The sequence below is a fragment of the Globicephala melas genome, chromosome 12 (assembly GCF_963455315.2).
Source record: "Globicephala melas chromosome 12, mGloMel1.2, whole genome shotgun sequence".
In the NCBI taxonomy this organism is placed as follows: domain Eukaryota; kingdom Metazoa; phylum Chordata; class Mammalia; order Artiodactyla; family Delphinidae; genus Globicephala; species Globicephala melas.
Genome location: NC_083325.1, coordinates 66,237,712 through 66,259,992, shown reverse-complemented (window position 1 = coordinate 66,259,992; position 22,281 = coordinate 66,237,712). Strand labels below are relative to the sequence as shown.

Here is a 22,281-nt window from a genome sequence, read left to right as displayed (position 1 = left end):
ACAGCAGAGGAAACCATAAATGAAACAAAAAGAAACCCCACAGAATGGGAGAAAATATTTGCAAACAATGCGACCGACAAGGGATTAATCTCCATAATTTACAGGCAGCTCATGCAGCTCAATATTGATAAAACAAACAACCCAATCACAAAATGGGCAGAAGACCTAAATAAATATTTCTCCAAAGAAGACATACACATGGCCAAAAGGCACATGAAAAGATGCCCAACATCACTAATTATTAGAGAAATGCAAATCAAAACTACAATAAGATATCACATCACACCGATCAGAATGGCCATCATCAAAAAGTCTACAAACAATAAATGATGGAGAGGCTGTGGAGAAAAGGGAATCCTCCTACACTGTTGGTGGGAATGTAAATTGGTACATCCACTATGGAGAAAACAGTAAAAATAGAACTGCCATATCATCCAGCAATCCCACTCCTGGGCATATATCCAGAGAAAACCATAATCTGAAAAGATACAGGCACCTCAGTGTTCATAGTAGCCACGACATGGAAGCAACCTAAATGTCCATTGATAAAGAAGATGTGGTACATACATACAATGGAATATTACTCAGCCATAAAAAAGAATGAAATAATGCCATTTGCAGCAACATGGATGGACCTAGAGAGTATCATACTAAGTGAAGTAAGTCAGAGAAAGACAAATATCATGTTATCATTTACGTGTGGAATCTTAAATTATACAAATGAAGTTATTTACAAACCAGACTTACAGATGTCGAAAACAAACTTAAGGTTAGCAAAGGGGAAACGTGGGGGATGGGGAGGGATAAATCAGGAGCTTGTGATTAACACACACAAACTACTATATATAAGATAGATAACCAACAAGGACCTACTGTATAGCACAGAGAACTATACTCAATATTTTATAATAACCTGTAAGGGAAAAGAATCTGAAAAAGAATGAACATATGTATATGTATAACTGAATCACTTTGCTGCACACTTGAACCTAGCATGACATTGCAAATCGACTATACTCCAACACAATTTTAAAAAACCAAAAGAAAATAGAGAATGAAAAGGAGAAAAAAAGAAAAAAAAATTGTCAGAAAGAAAGTAGTTGAAATCGAACCTAGTTAGAGGAGTTCTAACATCTGTATAATTGGAGCCTCTAAAAAAGACAGTCAAAACAATGTAACTTAAATATTACAAGGGTGATATTTAAAAGTACGACCCAAGAAGAATCTTGTGTGTAAAAGACGACTGAATTCCCTGGGTGGCGCACTGGTTAAGAATCCACCTGCCAGTGCAGGGGACATGGGTTTGAGCCCTGGTCCGGGAAGATCCCACATGCTGAGGAGCAACCAAGCCCTTGCACCACAACTACTGAGCCTGCACTCTAGAGCCCGTGAGCCACAACTACTGAGCCTGCGCTCTAGAGCCCATAAGCCACAACTACTGAGCCCGCGCACCACAACTACTGAAGGCCACCCACCTAGAGCCCGTGCTTCGCTACAACCCACCGCAATGAGAAGCCCACACACCGCAATGAAGAGTAGCCCCCACTTGCTGCAACTAGAGAAAGCCTGTGCACAGCAACAAAGACCCAACACAGCCAAAAGTAAATAAATAAAAATAAATTTATTTTATAAATAAATAAAAGACAACTGGAGGACTTCCCTGGTAGCACACTGGTTAAGAATCTGCCTGCCACTGCAGGGGACGCATGTTCAATCCCTGGTCTGGGAAGATCCCACATGCCGTGGAGCAACTAAGCCTATGAGTCACAACTCCTGAAACTGCGTGCCAAAACTACTGAAGCCCACATGCCTAGAGCCCATGCTCCGCAACAAGAGAAGCCACTGCAATGAGAAGCCCGTGCACTGCAACAGAGTAGCCCCCACTCGCCGCAACTAGAGAAAGCCCGCGTGCAGCAACAGACCCAACACAACCAAAAATAAATGAATAAATTATTTTTAAAAAAATAGTTCATAAAAAAAAAGAGATGACTGGAAAGGCAGTTCCAACATGAAGGTATGAGGAGCTCTGTAGACCCACTTCCCAGGAAAACTGGTGAAAATTCTGAAGTAACAGCCATTTAAAGTCTCCAGAAATGGTCCGAAGAACATACAGCAAATGAAGAAACATTTACTCAAGAAAATCTATACCAAGGCTCATCGAGAACAATGATAATCTGTGGTATTTGAAACAAGACACACTTGTTTCCTCCCACCTCCCTGTTCAGCCAGACAGAAACTCTGCTCCAGACTAGTGCAGCCAGGAACACAGGGCAACCCACAATCAGGAGGAATCTGACAACTCTGAGCATCTCCCTCAGGAGTGGAGGTTTTGAACCCCACATCTAGTAGCACCCCAACTTTTAACACCTGCACCTGAGAGATGAGCCTTCAAAACATCTAGCTTTGAAAGCCAGTGGAGACCCATAGGATATAGCAAACTGAGAAATAGTTTTTAAAGGGCCCCGTACACTTATGTGCCTATACTCCGGGACCCAGTGCAGAGGCAGCTGAATGAAAAGCCCCCAGTCTTTCTGTGAAGGACGGCTATTTGCTTATATTCCTTGCTGTGGTCAGAGGGGCAGGCTTCTCATTAAACACACATCTAAGGGCAGACTGTAATCTAGAAACCTTGGGGGTGGGGATATCACTCTCCCTCTGGCCCACGTCTGGTCACCAGTGTCTCCGAGAAAGGAGCTTGTATACTTGTCTGGCACTCTGACTTTTGTGGCTGTCACCCAGAAAACACATCCCTTGATAACCTGGCTCTTGTAGCCAGTGGGCTTGTGTTTGGGGGGAGGGGGGAGGTCAATGGGACAGTAGCAAATAAAGAAAGAATTCTTAGAGCCAACCATTACTCTAGAGCTTATTTAGCATGGAGGGAGGAGACATAAAAGCCCATCTCCAAGTCTTCTCCTGAAAGAACTATATTTACATACTTTAAAAGCGGCTGCCTGAGGGTTTGACTTCCAATTGGCCTGAATCAAGGTGCTGAGATCCTCCCCCGACACTGGCATAGCCATCCTCAACTACTGGGAGCCACTAAAAATAAAGTAGGCTGCTCGGACAATCACAAAGGTTTAAGAGACAGCCAAGAACTAGAGCAGGGTTGAATGATAAGGTTCATCTCCTATAGGAGGACTCTCCTACAAGCCTGGGAGAGGTGGGTATTATATCTAATGCATAGAAACCAACACAGAGAGTCAAGGGAAATTAAGAAACACAGGAATATATTCCAAATTACAGAACAAGATAAAACTTTAGGGAAAGATGTTAATGAACTGGAGACAGGTAATTAACCTGGTGGTAAAGAGGTCAAAATTACAGTCCTAAAGATGCTCATTGGGCTCAGGAGAACAATGCATGAAAAGTTTAACAAAGAGATAGAAAATATAAGAAGTCACAGAGCTGAAGAATACAATAACTGAACTGAAAACAGAGGGTTTAACGGTTTAAGCAGTAGAAAAGGGTCAGTGAACTTGAAGACAGGGCAGTAGAACATAACCAATCAAAGCAGCAAACATAAAAACTGGAAAACATTGACGATAACTTAAGGGAATTATGGGACAACATCAGGTGGTCCTGCATTTACATTATAGAGGTCCCAGAAGAAGAGAAAAAGAAAGGGGCAGAAAACTTATTTGAAGACACAATGGCCAAAAGTACCTCAGCCTGGGGAAGGAAACAGATATCCAGATCCAGGAAGCCCAGAGAATTCCAAATAAGATGAACTTAAAGAGCCTCACACCAAGACACATAATTAACTCATTATTGACAGGGGATTTTTGCAAAAATTAATGCCTGTGGCCAGTGATTTCTATTTTGGTCAGCCAAAAATTAATTGTTATTTCACTAACACTTTGTGGGTTATTACATTCAATAGTTACACCTGACACACCTGTAAAATCTTCTAATTTTCATGAAATGTTGTCTTCAATCCACTCTTCTATAGAAGTAAAGGAGAATTCTCCAGCACTGAGTTTCATTTTCACTTTCTGTATCAGAATCAATCACTAAGGTTTTTTGTCTTTTTGTTGGTCTAATATTCACATTGTCTGAATCAGAACGATATTCTGAAGAACTATCTTCTGAGACACTAGTATGTCACTCAGACAATCAGAGAAAGTATCTGCATAGAATTCACCGAAAAATTCTTCTTCACTCAGAATTTTGCGATACGTCATTTTTGAAAATTTTACGTTTATAATATACACAAGGTTGGAACAAAAACCTAACGGAGCAAAATGTGAATGATATTGACAATCACAAGTTGTATAATGAACCCTGGATCAATTTTAAGCTCTAACAACTTTGCACAGTGATGTTAATTGTATCACTCTCTAAAAACATACTGATACGTTTCCTTTCAATAACATTCAGGTAACAAAAGATGTATTAATATGTCTCCAGTCAATAATGTGTTAAAGTGTCAAAATTTAAAGATATAAAGAGCATTTTCAAAGCAGCAAAAGGAAAACAACTTGTTACATACAATGGAACCCCATAAGATTATCAGCATATTTTTCAGAAGAACCTTTGCAGACCAGACGGGAGTAGCATGCTATATTCAAAGTGCTGAAAGAAAAAAACTGCCAGACAAGAAAACTGTATCTGGCAAAGTTGTCCTTCAGAGTTGAAGGAGAGAGAGAGGTTTGTGGACAAGCAAAAGCTCAAGGAGTCCATCTCCTCTAGAATGGCCTTACAAAGAAATGTTAAAGGGACTTCTTTAAGCTGAAACGAAAAGGTGCTAATTAGAACTGGGAAACATGAACGTATAAATATCCTTGGTAAATATAAATATATAGTAAAATTCAGAATAATGTTGTAAAGGTTGTGGGTTAATCACTTCTAAAGCTAGAATAAAGTTTAAAAGACAAAAGTATTAAAAATAACTATAGCTACAATAATTTTTAAGGGATACAGAAGATAAAAAGCTGTAAACTGTGACCTCAAAAACACAACATGGTGGGGGAGTAGTAAAAATGTACAGCCTTAGAATGTGTCTCAACTTAAGTTGTTATCAACTTAAAACAACTGTTATACATTATTTTATGTCTCATGGTAACCACAAAGGAAAAAACTGTAGCAGATGCACAAATGATAGAGAAAAAGGAATCTAAGCCCACCACTACAGAAAATCACAAAGGAAGAGAGCAAGAGAGGAAGAAAGGAACAAAGGAATTACAAAACAGCCACAAAACAATTAGCCAAATGGTAGTAAGTACATAGCTATCAATAATTACTTTAAATGTAAATGGATTAAATACTTCAATTGGAAGACAAAAGTGGCTGATGGATTAAACATAAACAAGACCTATCTTTATGGTGTCTATAAGAGACCTACCTCAGGTCTAAGGACACACACAGACTGAAAGTGAAGGGATGGAAAAAGATATTCCATGCAAATGGAAACCAAAAGAAAGCTGAGTTAGCTGTATTTCATATCAGACAAAATAGATTTTAAGACAAAGTCTGTGATAAAAGACAAAGAAGGTCATTATAATGATGAAGGGGTCAACCCAACAAGAGTATATAACATATGTAAATATTTATGCACCTAATAAAGGAGCACCTAAATACATAAATGTTAACAAACCTAAAGGGAACAGCAATTCAGTAATAGTAGAGGACATTAATATCCCATTTTCATCAATAGATGATTATCCAGACAGAAAATCAATAAGGAAACATTGGCCGTAAGTCCAGTTGGTCTGACATATAGTTTAATAGACATATATAGAACACTGTATCCCAAAGCAGCAAAATGCACATTCTTCTCAGGCTCACATGGAATATTCTCCAGGATAGATCATATGTTAGGCCTCAAAACAAGTTTTATTGCATTTAAGAAGGTTGAAATCATGTCAAGGAATCTTTTCTGATCACAATGTTATGAAACTAGAAATCAGTTACAAGAAAAAAAACTGGAAAACTCAAGTATGCAGAGGCTAAATAACATACTATTGAACAACCAGTGGGTCAAAGAAGAAATCGAAAGAGAAATCAAAAAATACCTTGAAACAGATGGAAATGGAAATACAACACACCAAAACTTATGAGATGCAGCGAAAGTAATTCTAAAAGGGGACTTCAATAAACAGCCTATCTTTATACATCAAGGAACTAGAAAAAGAAGACTAAATAAGGCTCAAAATTAGAAGGAAGGAAATAAATGAAAGAGAAATTGAAAAGACAATAGGAAAGATCAGTGAAACTAAGTTGGTTTTTTGACGAGATAAAGGAAACTGACAAAGCTTTAGCTAGATTCACCAAGAAAAAAAGAGAGGACACAAATAAAGCGGAAATGAAAGGGTAGATGCACAACTGATACCACAGAAGTATGAAGAATCATGGGAGATTGCTATGAACAATTATATGCCAGTAAATTGGACAACCTGAAAGAAATGGATAAATTCCTAGAAACATATGACCTAGGAATCATGAAGAAATAGAAAGTCTGAACAGACCCATTACTAGTAAGGAGATTGAATCAGTAATCATAAAACCCCCAACAAACAAAAGTCCAAAACCAGATGGCTTCAGTGGTGAATTGTACCCAGCATTTAAAGAACTAATACTAATCCTTCTCAATCTCTTCCCAAAAATAGAAGATGGGACTTCCCTGGTAATCCAGTGGTTAAGACTCTGTGTTTCCAATGCAGGGGGCACAGGTTCGATCCCTGGTCAGGGAACTAAGATCCCACATGCCATGCAGTACAGCCAAGAAAAGAAGAAGGAAACATAAAATAGAAGAGAAGGGAACACTTCGAAAGTCATTTTATGAGGCCAGCATTACCCCAATACCAAAACCAAACAAAGATGCCACAAGAAAATTAGAGGCCAATATCCCTGATGAACATAGATGTAAAAATCCTCAACAAAATGTTAGCAAACCAAATTCAGCAGTTCACTAAAAAGATAATACACTATGATCAAGTGGGATTTGTCCTAGGGATGCAAAAATTGTTCAACATCTGCAAGTCAATCAATGAGACATACTGCATTGATAAAAGGAAGGATAAAAATTATCTGATCATCTCCATAGATGCAACAACAACAAAGCATTTGACAAAACTTAACGTCCATTGATACTAAAACTTCCAGCAAGGTGGGTATGGAGGGAATGTATTTCAATATATTAAAGGCCATATATGAGAGGCCCACAGCTAACATCAGACTTAATGGTGATGGAAAGCTGAAAGCTTCTTTTCTAAGTTCAGGAATAAGACAAGGATGCCGATGCGCTCGACTCTTATTCAACATTATATTGGAAGTTCTAGCCAGAGCAATTAGGCAAAATTAGATAGATTACATACATAGCATCCAAATTGGAAAAAAAGAAGTAAAACCATCGCTATTTGCAAATGACGTGATATTATATATGGAAAGCTATGAAGACTCCAGCAAAAAACAGTTAGAACTAATAAATGAATTCAGTGAGGTTGCACAATACAAAATTAATATACAAAAATCTGTTGTGTTGCTATATACTAATAACAAACTAAACGGAAAGAGGAATTAAGAAAACAGTCCCATTTACAATGGCACCAGAGAATAAAATAGGAATAAAGGAGGTGAAATACTTGTACCCTGAAAATTATACAGTATCAATGAAAGAAGCTGAAGTAGACAAATAAGATATTTGTGCTCATATCTGAAAGGAAAGATATTCTGTGTTCATGGATTGGAAGAATTAGTATTGTTTAAAAGTCCATACTGTCCAAAGCAATCTATAGATCCAGTGCTATCCCTATCAAAATTCCAATGGCATTTTTTGATAGAAATAGAGCAAACAGCCCTAAAATTTGTATGAAACCACAAAGACTCAGAATACCCAAAGCAGTCTGGAGAAAGAAGAACAAAGCTAGAGATATAATGCTCCCTGATTTCAGACTAGTTACAAAACTGTAGTAATCAGAACAGTATGGCATTGGCATAAAAACAGACACATAGATCAGTACAAAAGAATACAGAGCCCAGAAATAAACCCACACATATATGGTCAATTAATTTATGACAAAAGAGCCAAGAGTATATAATAAAGAAGGGATAGTCTTTTCAATAAATGGTGTTTGTTGTGAAAACTGGACTACTATATTGCACTGTACACAAAAATTAACTCAAAATGGATTAATGACCTGAACATAAGACCTGAAACCTTAAAAATCCTAGAAGAAAAAATAGGTGGCAAGCTTCTTGACATTGGTCCTGGTGATGACTTTTTTTGGATTTGGTACCAAAAGCAAAGGAAACAAAAGCAAAGATAAAGTGGTACTGTATCAAACTGAAAATCTTCTGCACAACAGAGGAAACCATCAACAAGATGAAAAGGCAACCTATGGAATGGGAGAAAATATTTGCAAATCATATATTTGACAAAGGGTTAATATCCAAAATATATGAAGAACTCATATAACTCAACAGCAAAATAACAATCTAATTAAAAAATGAGCAGAGGAGATCAATGGACATTTTTCCAAAGGTGACATACAAATGGCCAACAGGTGCATGAAAAGGTGCTCAACAGCACTAATCATCAGGAAAATGCAAATCAAAACTATGAGATACCACATCACACCTGTTAGAATGGCTACTGTCAAAAAGCTGAGCAATAACAACTGTTGGTGAGGCTATAGAGAAAAGGGAACGCTTGTGCATTGTTGGTAGGAATGTACATTGGTGTAGAAGCTGTGGAAAACAATATGGAGGTTCCCCCAAAATTAAAAATAGAACTACCACCATATGATCTGGTAATTCTGCTTCTGGGTATTTATTGGAGGAAAACAAAAGCACTAACTTGAAAAGATATCTGCACCCCCATGTTCATTGCAGCATTATTTACAATAACCAAGACATGGAAACAACTTGTGTCCATTGGTAGATGAATGGATAAAGAAAATGGTAAATATAGACAATGGAATATTACTCAGCTATAAAAAAAAAGGATATCCTATAATTTATATCACCTGGATGGACTTTGAGGGCATCATGCTAAGTGAAAAGTCAGATAGAGAAAAACAAATACGACATGCTTTCACTTATTTGTGAAGTCTCCCATAATAAAAAACCCAATAGAATAAGATAAAATAAAATTCCCCAAAAACACAACTGAATAGATACAGAGAGGCCAGGATTTGGGGGTGGGCAAAATGGGTGAAGTTGCTCAGAAGGCGCAAAATTCCAGTCATAAAATAAATAAGTTATGCAGATGTAATGTACAGCATGGTGACTATAGTTAATAATACTCTTATATATTTGAAAGTTGCTGAGAGTAGATGTTAAAAGTTCTGATAAGGAGAATATTTGTAACTATGTGGTGATAGATATTAACTTAGACATACGGTGGTCATTTCATGACATGTACATATATGGAATCATTTTGTTGTACACCTAAAACTAATGTAATATTATGCATCAGTTACATCTCAACTTAAAAAAGAAGTAGTACAGCTTTATTGGGTGGTGTGAGGATTAAATTAAATGCCAGTAGAGTGTTATTTGCTGCTGCCTGTTATTTCTGTAGTTCCCTTTGGGACATCCACCCTCCCACCTTTTGCCTTACAGAGATCCATATTAGACCTCTGGTTTTTCTAGTGTCTCACAGACCCATGTTCTCTTTCCCTGATCACCTAATCTTTACTTCCTCCTATTCTGCAATGGTATACTCATTTTTTTTTATAAATTTATGTATTTTTATTTATGTATTTTTGGCTGTGTTGGGTCTTCGTTGCTGCGCGCGGTCTTTCTCTAGTTGCAGTAAGCAGGGGCTACTACTCTTCGTTGCAGTGCGTGGGCTTCTCACTGCGGTGGCTTCTCTTGTTGCAGAGCACGGGCGCTAGGCGCGCTGGCTTCAGTAGTTGTGGCTCGCGGGCTCTAGAGCTCAGGCTCGGTAGTTGAGGTGCACGGGCTTAGTTGTTCCACGGCATGTGGGATCTTCCCTGACCAGGGCTTGAACCCGTGTCCCCTGCATTGGCAGGCGGATTCTTAACCACTGCACCACCAGGGAAGCCCCTATACTCATTTTTAACATTGTTAAAACTGTCTTCTCTCTTGTTTGAGTTTCTGTGTAAGTATTTCATTCTTAGCTTTCCCATTTTCTTTTCCCAAAAGATATAAGCTCCTTACAGTGTCTCTCACCATTGTAGGCTCTTAAAGTATTTGTAGACTTGATAGGATTTCATAAAAATGCAAACCATTAATGAGAACAGATTTTGGATTGAAGAAAAAAACCGATTTTAGAACCTTTAAAGTGAATAAGTGCAAAGTAAATTAAGCAAGGCAAAAGTGTAGGCAGGAAAAATAAAACAGAATGTGTTTGCAAATGGAGTATTAATGTTGGAGTTTGCAGGGGAAAATGAAAGAAAGGGAAGAGAATGGATGTGTCCTATTGGTCAGCTCTATCCTGCTTCAGACTATGCCAGACTTAGCTTGTTGACACTTGCCATGACTTTAGGGTGTATTTAATGTTGCTATGTATAATTATTTCTAAATAAATGTTTGCTTATCAGAGTTTGGAATATAATTATCTGGTTTCCTTAGTTCATTTACGAATGACCAAAGGGAAATAATATTATATATCTGTAGTGCCAGTTTGGAGAATGGATGAGAATTTAGAATTTGAAAGTTTTTTCTTAAAGTATGGAAGTAACAGACTTACCTAACAGGCTAGGGAAGAAACCATTAAGAGTGTTTAGATTCCAGTTCACATTGTAAAGAGTTTTGGTAAGCTGAGCTAGCTAAACTGTTTAGAGTCTGCTAAGGTATGTGAAATTAGATGTTAAGGAAAAAATGTCTGATAGATTTCAACTATTTATAATGATGGTTTAGACATAGGTTTTTATTTTTAGTCAACTTCATAACCACTTAGTAACAACGCAGGAAATATGAAACCCAGAGGTGTCATGAAAAGTCCATTTGCCTAGTGTTTTTGTACCAGGAAATTCGTGTGCCATCTGGCCCACCCAGCTCATGGCTCCTTGGTTTTTCTGGATCATTAGTTAATCACACTTGAGTGGCAAAAGGGTTGGAGGCTTTTAGAAAGCACAAAAAGAGGAGTAAACATTAAATGGATAGTGATTTAAAAAGTTGCCAAGTCGTGGATTGAACTAAACCCTCCCTGACATATACGTCCTGATTTTAAAGTAGATTGTCGTATAATCCTACTGTTCTCAAACTGCACCATAAGGTAGTGGTGAAAACTAGGAACAACCACAAATTGTGAAATATATCTAGATTGTTCCAGAATGAGATCAGGGACAAGAAAGAAGTAACAGCATGGCCTCTGATGAATGCTTTTATCCACTCTCAGTTTGTTCAAGGCATGCAAAGTCTGAGTGTATCCTTACAGGCTCCTGTGGTGGTCCTGTTTTAGCTGGATAATTGAAACTGGGTCAGAGGCTTTTCCTAAGTCCGGCCTCCCTGAGAATAACCTGTCTTCCAAAATACTAAAATTTTTTTGGTCAAATCTGATCTATAGAAATAACTGGAATTTAAAAAATATGCCTTTGGCATTTTATAAGCATTCTTCTCTTTTTAAAGACCATGAATAAAAACTACTGGGTTAAAATCTATTGTATACCTTGCCCAATACGCTGGAGAAACAGTGGTTATAGCGCATGCTGCTGTTACACATGAACATGCTGCAAAACAAGCATCATACATTAGTTGGAAAGATAATCCATTTTATGTGGTCAAAATTTCAGTTTTAACTGTATTTAATGTATAAGTGTTAGATGTAAATTCATTTAAAGATATTTCTCACACAGTTTTAAGAATCACTAAATTTACTGAAGTCACCTTAATTTTATTAACTATTATATAGTAAGTACAAAGAATGGATAATTTCCTATTTGAGATATTTACAGTTTATAATACCCAACTTTATCTTCGGTGAGAGGGAAGACTCTCCCTCTCCTACCCAGCTTCCTCCTACTTAAAATGGACATTCATTAAAACTAGAACCGTCTTTAAGCCATGAATGTCTTTGACACCATTCAATTTGGTGGACCCTTTTAAAATTTAACAACACTTCATGCTGCTCTCCTATTTTACAACTCAGAGGATAAGATGAATACATTTCTATATTGAAGTAAGACTCTCCTCAAGAGTCGGTATCAGTAACACCCCATTCCTACCAGTTTCTTTGGTATCTCTGAGGCGTCAGTTTTACTACCTGCGTCAGCTAAGTGAGGAATTACTAGTTACTAGTCACCCTGAGTAACAGCTGCTTGAGATTTCCTGGAAGGAATCTTTACAGCAGGGGTCCCCAACCCCCAAGCCGAGGACGGGTACCAGTGTGCAATCTGTTAGTAACTGGACCGCACAGCAGGAGGTGAGCAGCGGGTGAGCGAGCCAAGCTTCATCTGCCACTCCCCACCGGTCTCATTGCCGCCTAAACCATCACCCCCTCCCCGCCGCCCCTGTCCGTGGAAAAATTGTCTTGCACGAAACCGGTCCCTGGTGCCAAAAGGGTTGGGGACCGCTACTCTACAGCACATATATTTGACACTCCCTCTGTGACCTATCTTCAAAGGCGGCTTTTAGTCAAGGATTCCTAGCTACTTAATTACTAAACTGTAGTTCTTACTTACAGCAAATTTTCTTGTCACCTGGCCACAAGAGACTGATTATTTTATTGCTTCCTACTGTAAATCATGGAAGGTTTCACAGCACCCTTCTTTCCTGTGTTGTTGCATTTGTTACTAAATACCTAAAGGCCAGAGAGGATGTTTTACTATTTTTAACAATGTATTTCTATGATACACACATCCCATGACAGAGAATGAAAATACCTCATATTGCCTTCCTCAGCCTCCTATCAGCCAGTCCCACCAAAGGGACCTAATAGGGAGACTCCTTGTTAGAAGGCTCTGGGAAGGATTTTCCTCCTTAATAAGAGGTTCATGAAGGGACAATGCCTCTCTTTTCCTACTTTGGGACATTATTGTGAGAGTACATCATACTTGGAGCTCCTGCAATCATCTTGCATCCAAGAGGATGGCCAAATAGAATGTGAGGGCCTGGCTTCTGAACCAGCCTTGGGGCCAGACTACATTTTATGTGAGACACATACACCCAGAGGGTTTATATGACTTTCAGATTGGTATTCTGTTATTTATAGCCCAAAGGATCCTGATACATACAGCTTCTTTCCCACATTTCACCAATCTATAAAGAAAAGTATGCAACGATTGATGTAGTCATTCAGTAAATGTTATTATAATGGCTATCGTGAATTAAGATTTTTATGAAAACTGTCAGAAGAAATATAGTAGACAGTATATTAAAATGTTTTAGTTCTATGGCTAGATGTCACATACAACTCTGTGTATTTTCAGATACATACAGATCGTTTTCATCTTAGCTACTACTGCTAGTTGAAAAATAAGTTTTTGTCCTTGTTGATTTTGTAGTTTCAGTTGCCAGGGTTGCTTGGCTGAGATGAGTTTGATGCTTTTTTTTTTTTTTTCTTTTTGCCAGGGAGGGAGGGAAACCCATTGGGAACAAAGGTTTATTTTAGTTAAGTCATATGCCAGGCAGTATACCAGGATTATACTTCTTTCTAGAACTACATTGAGAACTAAGTAATTTTTTATGATTGTACTGAGATCTAAGTAACTTAAACGAAGCTTTTGTTTTGACTGTGTTAGCTGAGTTGTTAACAAAGCTCAAGTTCTGAGCTGTATGGAAGTTGACAGATTCTTTGGTTGGGAGACATGGTTCTGGGCTTTAAGGTTATTCAGTCAGTTACTTACTGGAGTTATACTGCGGTTGTTTACCTAAATTGGATATCCTGTTGATGTGCACCATCTCTAATACCTCAGTCAGCTGCACTGCTGCAGGCTGCGAGGCATTCCAGATGTGAGCTGGGAAGCATATTTTGACTCTAGGCCTTTCAGTACCCTCATTTGTACTGAAAATTGAAGAATTTCTTTGCCTAAATTAATAAGTAGATTCTAAAAACTACCTAAAATCCATGTTTCTATAACAGGGCAATTTTAGGAGAAAGAAGTAAAAGAATTTGGGGGGAGCTTTAGGGTTTTCTCTCCACTTTGCATTTAGTAGAGAAGCACAAATAAAGTCAGTCTTACAATGATCAATTTGAGCCAACTTTGAAAAGGGTGTTTTACAATAATAGTAAAAAAAATAGGAGAGATGGACCCAATGTACTTTATAGTTTGTTTTTCAACCTTAATTTCAAGAGATAACTTGATTCTAGCGCCTTCAGTTTTCCTTTCACTTGTGGCTAAATAAGTACCTATAAATTGTAATGATATTTTTAAAGAGAAAGGCAGCATTGTAATACTGGGGAAAAATTGAATTAGCTGTTGTATTTATTATATATGTCATTGTTAAGGGAGTTTACGAAACCCAGTGTGGCCTTTTTTCCCTTGTTTATTCTTGTCCTTAAATCTTATGGGAATTATTTTCCTTATGCTTGAAGTCAGATATTTCTGAGAGTCATTGTGTAATGAATACCAGGCAGGGACATATCATGTAGCCAAGATTTAACATGTCCTTCCACAATAAAAATAATGTCCCAACTATATCTTAGAAATGTGGTTACTGATAATCTTCAACTATTACAATCAAATAAACGGCATAGTAAGTGAATCCCAAGTAAGAACACCTAGGTCTTTGATTTTAGAATGCAAAATAGCTGTTATTCATGTATTTTTAAATTAAACAGTAGTTTGCATTAACATTAGATGTTCTTAAATACCTTTTTATATGGAATAATTTTAGATGTATTGAATATTTGCAAAGACAGTACAGAAAATTTTCCTATTTTCACCCATCTTCCCCTGATGTTAACCTCTTACACAGCTGTGGAACATTTGTCAAAACAAAAGATTAACATGGGTACAATACTATTAACTGAACTACAGACTTTATTTAGATTTCACCAGTGTTTCCACTAATGTCCTTTTTCTGTTCTGGGATGCAATTGAGGATCTCTTTTTTTTTTTTTAAAGTCACCATGTCTCTGTAGTCTTCCTCCATTGTGTGGCAGTCTGTCTTTATTTTAGTGCTTTTGAAGAGAACTGGTCGGATATTTTGTAGAATGTCCCTCATTTTGAGTTTGTTTTGCATTTGCTTTTCATGACATTTTCTCATGATTAGTTTTGGGTTTTGAGAAAAAGCCCCACGGATATGAAGTGACTTTCTCATCTCATCAGGAGGGTTCATGATATCAACCTGGCTTATCATGAGTGATGTTAATTGTAATCATTTGGTTAAGGTGGTGTCTGCCAGGGTTCTGCACCACAAAGTTAATGTTTTCTCCTCTCTCTCTGTATTTTATTCGGTAGGGCTGGTTGTGGGCAGGGGGAATTAAGCTTCACCTCCTTGGAGTGGGGAGCATCTACATATTTTATTTGCAATTCTGTGAAGGTCTGTCCCTTCTCAGTCATTTAATTATGCCAATATGAACTTATCAATATTTATTTTATTCTTTGGGTTAAATCCAGTACTATTGTTATTTATTTTGTTGCTGAAGTTGTTCCAGCTTTGGCCATTGGGAGTTTTTGCAGGTTGGCTCTTACGTCCTTTTGGGTCCCCATATTTCTTTTTTTCTTTTAATCATTTTCTTATTTTCTGGTGGTACAAGATTCTTGTATTTTTCCCTGCCCCAGCCCTAGGCTCAGCATTTTCCTAAGGAACCCTAGTTCCTTTGATTAAAGCAAGGTGTTAGAAACTACGATCTGGGCACTGACTGTGCTCTGTATAGTTTTCTATTACTGCTTGTACCATGAATGGAGTCACCTTAAACCACACATATTTATCATCTCACAGTTCTGGAGGTCAGAAGTCTGATGTGGGGCTCATTGGGCTAAAATCAAGGCATTTGCAGGACCAAATCCTTTCTGTTAGGCTCCTGTGGAGAGTCTGTTTCCTTGACATTTCCAGTTTCTATTGGTCACCCACATTCTTTGGCTCCTGCCTCCTTTTCCTCCACCTTTAAGGCCAGCAAGAACCAGCTGAGTCCTCCTCACATAGCCTCACTCTGACACTGAGTCTTTCCCTGCCTCCATCTTCCACCTTTAAGGACCTTTATGATTACACTGGCCCCCCCAGGCTAATCCAGGATAATCTCCCTATTTTAAATTCAGCAGATTAGCAACCGTAATTCTTCTTTGCCATGTAATGTATTCACACTTCTGGGAATTAGGATGTGGATATCTTTTGTGGGGGCATTATTCTGCCAACCACATGCTGGTGGCTACTGCCTCTCTCAGTGTATAGAGCTAGTAATATATGTAGCTTAGGAATCAGTTGTGCAACAGGAACAGATATCTCAGATGGCACTTCATCTGTAATACTGATTAAATGGTAAATCTCACATAGTATGAAAAACAGGTTTTTGGTTCCACCATAGGGTAAAACCCCGAAACTGTAATCATAACCAAGAAATTGCATCTTGCCAACCAAAAGCCATCAATAAATAGGTATTTCTTCAGTGTCAAGCCAGACTTTCTACTCTCTGCAGGTAGATATAATCATCTCTTTGTGGAGTCTAGTGAAATTTGCAGTAAGGGTGGTTTTATCCATTTTGTGGTTTTTCAAATTTGAAATTATATTTGGAATTGAGTTTCCTTTAGGATATTATTTAATTGTCTGCTCATATTTTATACTTTGATTTCTGTCTTGTATTTTCAGCACAAGCACATTTGAAACCTAATGATACAGGCATGTTCTAAAAGGATTATTACAGGAAAAAGTCATAGAATTGATTATCTGCCTCCTCTCAATGTTTTTAAAAGCCAGAGCCTCATGTAAGTTCATCATCTTAGACGAAGGATATAGAGAGCATTACCTAATTTCAAATGTGAGTTCAAAGAAGACAGAGCTTCCCTAACTTGGTGTAGCATTTTGCTAAATGCTGACATAGGTTGAAATTCTGAGAAATAGTACTTGTTCTGGATTCATTTGTATAACCATTGTTATGCACAACCACACAGTCAGCAAACATAGTATTTGCTTATGATTGTTGTGATACGAGTTTATATAAAATTTGCATCTGTTCATATTATCACTCATTTTCATTTAATAGAGGCCTGTGGGTAACATTCCCTTGGTTGTATCCACACCCTCTATTCAGGATTGAAAATATGTTGAAGAGAACAGTTTGTTTTATCTCTTGCACATTGCTTTTTGTTTCTGGTATTGCATTCATAGTCCCAAAGTAAATACCGTAATGAATTAATAAGTACCTGGACAACAATGATGAATTAATCTATTTTTGAAGTTCAGTTTTTAGTACAATAGGTGAGTAGTATAGATATTTTTATGATTCTCTTAACTACAGTTGACCCTTGAACACAGGTTTGAACTGCATGGGTCCATTTACCTGTGGGTTTTTTTTCAATAAATACGTACTACAGTACCATACAATTTGTGGTTGGTTGATTCGTGGATGCATAACCATGGATATGGAGGGGATGACTGTAAAGTTATAAGTGGATTTTAGGCTGTGCTTGGGGGTAGGCACCCCTAACCCCCATGTTGACCAGGGGTTAACTGTATATTCATCCACACTAAAATGAAAAAAGGATGAATAGATAAAGAAGATGTGGCACATATATACAATGGAATATTACTCAGCCATAAAAAGGAATGAAATTGGGTCATTTGTAGAGACGTGGATGGACCTAGAGACTGTCATACAGAGTGAAGTAAGGTCAGAAAGAGAAAAACGTATGTTGTGTATTAGCACATATATGTGGGATCCAGAAGAATGGTACAGATGAACCGGTTTGCAAGGCAGAAATAGAGACACAGATGTAGAGAACAAATGTGTGGACACCAAGGGGGGAAAGTGGTGGGGGGGGTGGGATGAATTGGGAGACTGGGATTGACATATATACACTAATGTGTATAAAATGGATAACTAATAAGAACCTGCTGTATAAAAATTAAATAAAATTAAATTTAAAAAAAAAAAGAAAATGCTGAAAAGGGCTTACTTTTTATGGAGAAAGAATGCATGTTAAAAATACACTCAAGTAAATTGGTCGGGTTTTCCTTTTTCCTAGCCAACTCTAAAATTCGATAAAAGAAAATTTAAGCCAAGGAAAACCAGGTTCTAAAATTATGGAATACCTCTGGACAATAGAGTATGCTTAGAGATTACTCCTTTCTGCTTTGAGAATGCAGTGCTGGTAATGTAAATGGGATTTTTGAAAGTAGGTGGTGATAACAGAGCCATGCCAGCATCCACAGAATCTATTTTTATAAACCTGCCAGGCTCTCAGTACTTGTCTGAGAAATTCAGGTGATAGACAGAAAGTCCTCCAATGGAAAAAGTATAAAACAGGCAAGTTATATAGACTAATTTCAAATGACAGAATCAGTTGCACTGTCATTTATCAACCCATAGACTTATGAAATAAATGTCATAAAACTGTATGAGGACCTCAAGAATGTTAAGAAAAATCTGGATATTGCTTTAAACGTGAATAACATGTGTACTGATGGCAATGAAATGAGAAGAAAAAGACTCACGAGGTCTTCCTGTGGTTTTTATGAGAAGGAGAAAACATTTAAGCTAAAGGGAGTAAAACAGATTCAAAAGCATTAGTGATGTATAATGTATAAATGGAACATGAAAAGGCAAAGCACAAAGGGGAAGAATCATCACATCTTCAGAGGAGAGGTCCAAGAGGCTGACTGATTTAGTCTTTTTACTTCCCTTTCTGGGATTTCCGAAACATATACATAATATTTGAAAAGTTTTATGACACAGCCCTATGGGTTTTCCTACTGCTCCCTCCCCCCAAGGGAGCAACAGATATTCTCACTTGGAATGGAGAAATACACAACCTGTCAGTATTGTTCAGTCTAGAACATCCTTTACAAATATGAGGACAATGCAGAATTAACATTTGAGAAAAATACACAGCTTTAAAGAAAGTTTAGGAATAAACTCTCTGAGGAATAGACATTTCTCTGAGGAGAATTTATACTGTGTTTCACTGATACCCTTAGAGAGATTCAAGTATGTATTGCAAAGAGGCTGTTTAGTACAGTGGTTAAAAACATCAGCTCTGGAGCCAGACTGCCTGCATTTGAAACCTGATTTTACCACTTACTAGTTCTCTGAGTTCTCAGTGTGCCTTAGTTTCTTCATCCATAAGATAGGAATAATAATTTTACCTAGTTCATAAAGTTGTCTTGATAACTAATTGAATTAATGAAAAATGCTTAGAACAGTACTAGGCACATAGTAACCATTCAATAAACATTTTTTTAAAATTACTCCTCTTTGTACTTGTCATAGCTTATTATAGTTTTTGCTATTTGTCCATAAAATTTGACAATTAAACAGTTGATTACTGAAATAAAAATTAGTAGACTAGAAACAGCTAAAGATGAAATTAATGAGTTAGATGACTAAGCTAAAAGATTTTCCCTTAAACACAGCATCAAATGAAGGGAGATAAAAAGTATGAGAGGACAAAACCAGAAGTTTTAACATCTATCTAAGAGAAGTTCTAAATAGAAAGTCTGAGAGAATGAAGAAGAGAAAAAGTAGTGTTTTCTTAAATAATGGAAGGAATATTCCCAAAGTTAAAGAGACTCATATTGGAAGAGTGTACCAACTGCTGAGCAGAATTAATGAAAAAGTTGCATACTGGTGAAGTCTCACAAAACCAAAGATAAAGAGAAAATAAAGCTTCCAGAGGGGAAAAAAATTATCTGCAGAAATCAGATTGATATCAGACTTCTATAAGAAGATTGTGGGAAAAACAGCTTTGAAATTCCTAGGGGAAAATGATTTAAAATCTCAAGTTCTGTTTTAAGCCAAGCTAGCCTCCAAAATTGAGAACAACAACAACAAAAAAAAACATTTCGTAAATGCAAAAACTCAAACATTTTTTTGAAACAAGTTCCTTAAGGAGGACTAACAGAAGGACATAGGATATAAGAAACAATGATAAGAAGAGAAGCCAACAGACTTAACCCGAGTCAAGTCTAAATAATTAAAATCGTTCTGTGAAGCATAAGGAATAGTAGTAGTAATAATAATAGCAATTTGGAGGAACTATTGGATGATTTCTACAAATCTTGGAAGAGGGACAAGAGGAAAGCATAATTTTTTGTTTGGGGGAAGATTATTAACTCAAAGTTGATAGAATTATTTAAGTTTAAATGTTTGTAAAAATAGAAAGGTGAAAAAATTTTAAGCATGAGCTTTAAAATAATAAAATAGAGTTTATAATTTCCAAAACACCAGCGTAGGGCTGGGCAATTGTGAATGGGAACTTTTTTGGTTACATTTTTATGTTCCTTGGTGCAATATCCTTGGTATTATTGTAACTTCTTAATCATAATGACAATAACTATTACTTATTGAATACTTTGTGCTAAATAATCTTAATTTATTTCTTACAACAACTCCTATCAGGTAAATACTGTTGCAGCATTATGCTTATTTTTACGTTTGGGGTCAATAAGGGACAAAGGCTTAAAGCTGAACAGCTGGTTTATGGTGGAACTATGATTCTAACCCAGGCAATTTCATTCCAGAGTTATACCGCCTACAAACTGCACTGTGGATGTAGGTGTCCTCAGGTAAAAGAGGAGACATGTAAGAGGGGGCAGGTGCGGGATCAATTCCAGTACAGGTGGATATGACTGACAAATACAGTGGGTGAGCAGCAACTGGACACATTATCGGCAAGACCTTATACTAAAGTGTGGATTATTTGGGAATATGCTTATTTATATTTGTAGAATACAGTATTCTAGTTTGGACTTAATTCAAACCAAATAAAGTCCTACAGATTTTAAAATCATGATTTAATGATAATTTTATATATTCTTAGGGTACTACTGTATTTACTAAATGATAATAGCTATTATTTTAGTTGTGTTTTTAAGAAACTACCACTCATCCCCTCTAGCTGAACTAGTAAAAGTATATTGTAAAGATACACATGACAATAAGGGAGATGGACTCTTCTGGGATATCCAAGAGGTGAACCCAAAGACTGGCCAGCCATTGTGGAAGGCTATCTTTTGTTGTTGATCACAGTCAGCTTTATGTGCCTCAAGAGCAGTTGTTTAGGTCTTCACTATAGTGTGCTACCTTTACTTTGCCTCAGGTGCTACTGTCTCTTATCTGCTTTTTTTGTCCGTCCATTTGTCTTATATATACCAGCTTGTTTTCTCCATGGTCCCAGGTAAAATTCCTGAGAGAGAACATTTGGCCAAGACAGTTACTGTGTATGGGCCAAGGGTTTCATGCTTCATGGACTATTGAATAGACTATTCATTGTCCGCCTTAAGTCAGATATTTACCACAGTAGTTCGTCATTTCTGGCCAGGGAGGGATGCCAGCTGGGAAAAACCTGGCTCGTCTAGAGCTGCCTCTTCAGTAGCAAGGTTGAATTCGCCTTAGAGAAAGGGAATGTGATCACAGCGTATGCTCTCATTAATGTGTTTAGTAGTCATTGCGTATTTTCTTTTTAAAATAACTCTAAAGAAGAGATTACATTGAAAACAGCAATTGGATTTAGAGATCGAGTAGTACAGAAAGGGAAATAGTAAAGACAATGCTCGTATACATGGCTTGAGAACAATCCCGTGCTTACTGCTTTGTAAGCCTGATAACACATAGTCATATATCTCTTGTAGGTAACTTGGTTAAAGTATCTGTTTAAGTTAGGATTGTTAACTTTGGGTGAGTTACTGATAGATAGTTAAGGAAGTTTTTCTCCTTGTTATTTTAATAGCTAGGTTTTGCTTGAAAAGAGGTTTTTGAGAATTTTGCAAATTCCAGAATTTAACAGACTCCTTTAAGAATATTCTCTGGTATATCTGTTATTTAATCCAAGATCAGTGCTGAATTTAAGGTATATCATGAGATGCTTATTATGAAAGTAAATAATTTATAGTAAAACTCCAAAACTCTGAAATATTATATTCAGAAATATGTGGATATTGGTATTAAAATTATACATAAATACTTGTTAAATTGATTCTAGGTTGGGCCATGCAGGCTGCGGCCTATATCTTCATTCATAGGAAATGGAAGGATGATAAGAGCCATTTTGAAGACATGATTGATTATTTTTGTGATATCCATGAACCACTTCAACTCCTCATATTCCCAGAAGGGACTGATCTCACAGGTAAGGTACCCTTTGTTTGGATCACAGAATTTTAAAACATGAAGGAACTCCAAAATTAGCTATCTAGTCTAAACTTCTCAGTCCTCAGATGAAGCAACTGAATACCAACAAGATTATTGGCCCATCCCTGGGGTCACTCAGTTAGTCA

The 22,281-nt window shown here is 37.1% G+C and overlaps 1 protein-coding gene across 2 annotated transcripts in view; it reads left to right on the top strand.

The window, feature by feature from the left end:
• Positions 1-22,281, top strand: part of LCLAT1 (lysocardiolipin acyltransferase 1) — a 192,644-nt gene that overhangs the window by 78,568 nt on the left and 91,795 nt on the right. For both annotated transcript variants that reach the window (XM_060309523.1, XM_030858024.2), the window contains one exon: positions 21,987-22,133. In XM_060309523.1, the coding sequence (XP_060165506.1) occupies positions 21,987-22,133 (147 nt within the window). The remainder of the gene's footprint in view (positions 1-21,986; positions 22,134-22,281) is intronic.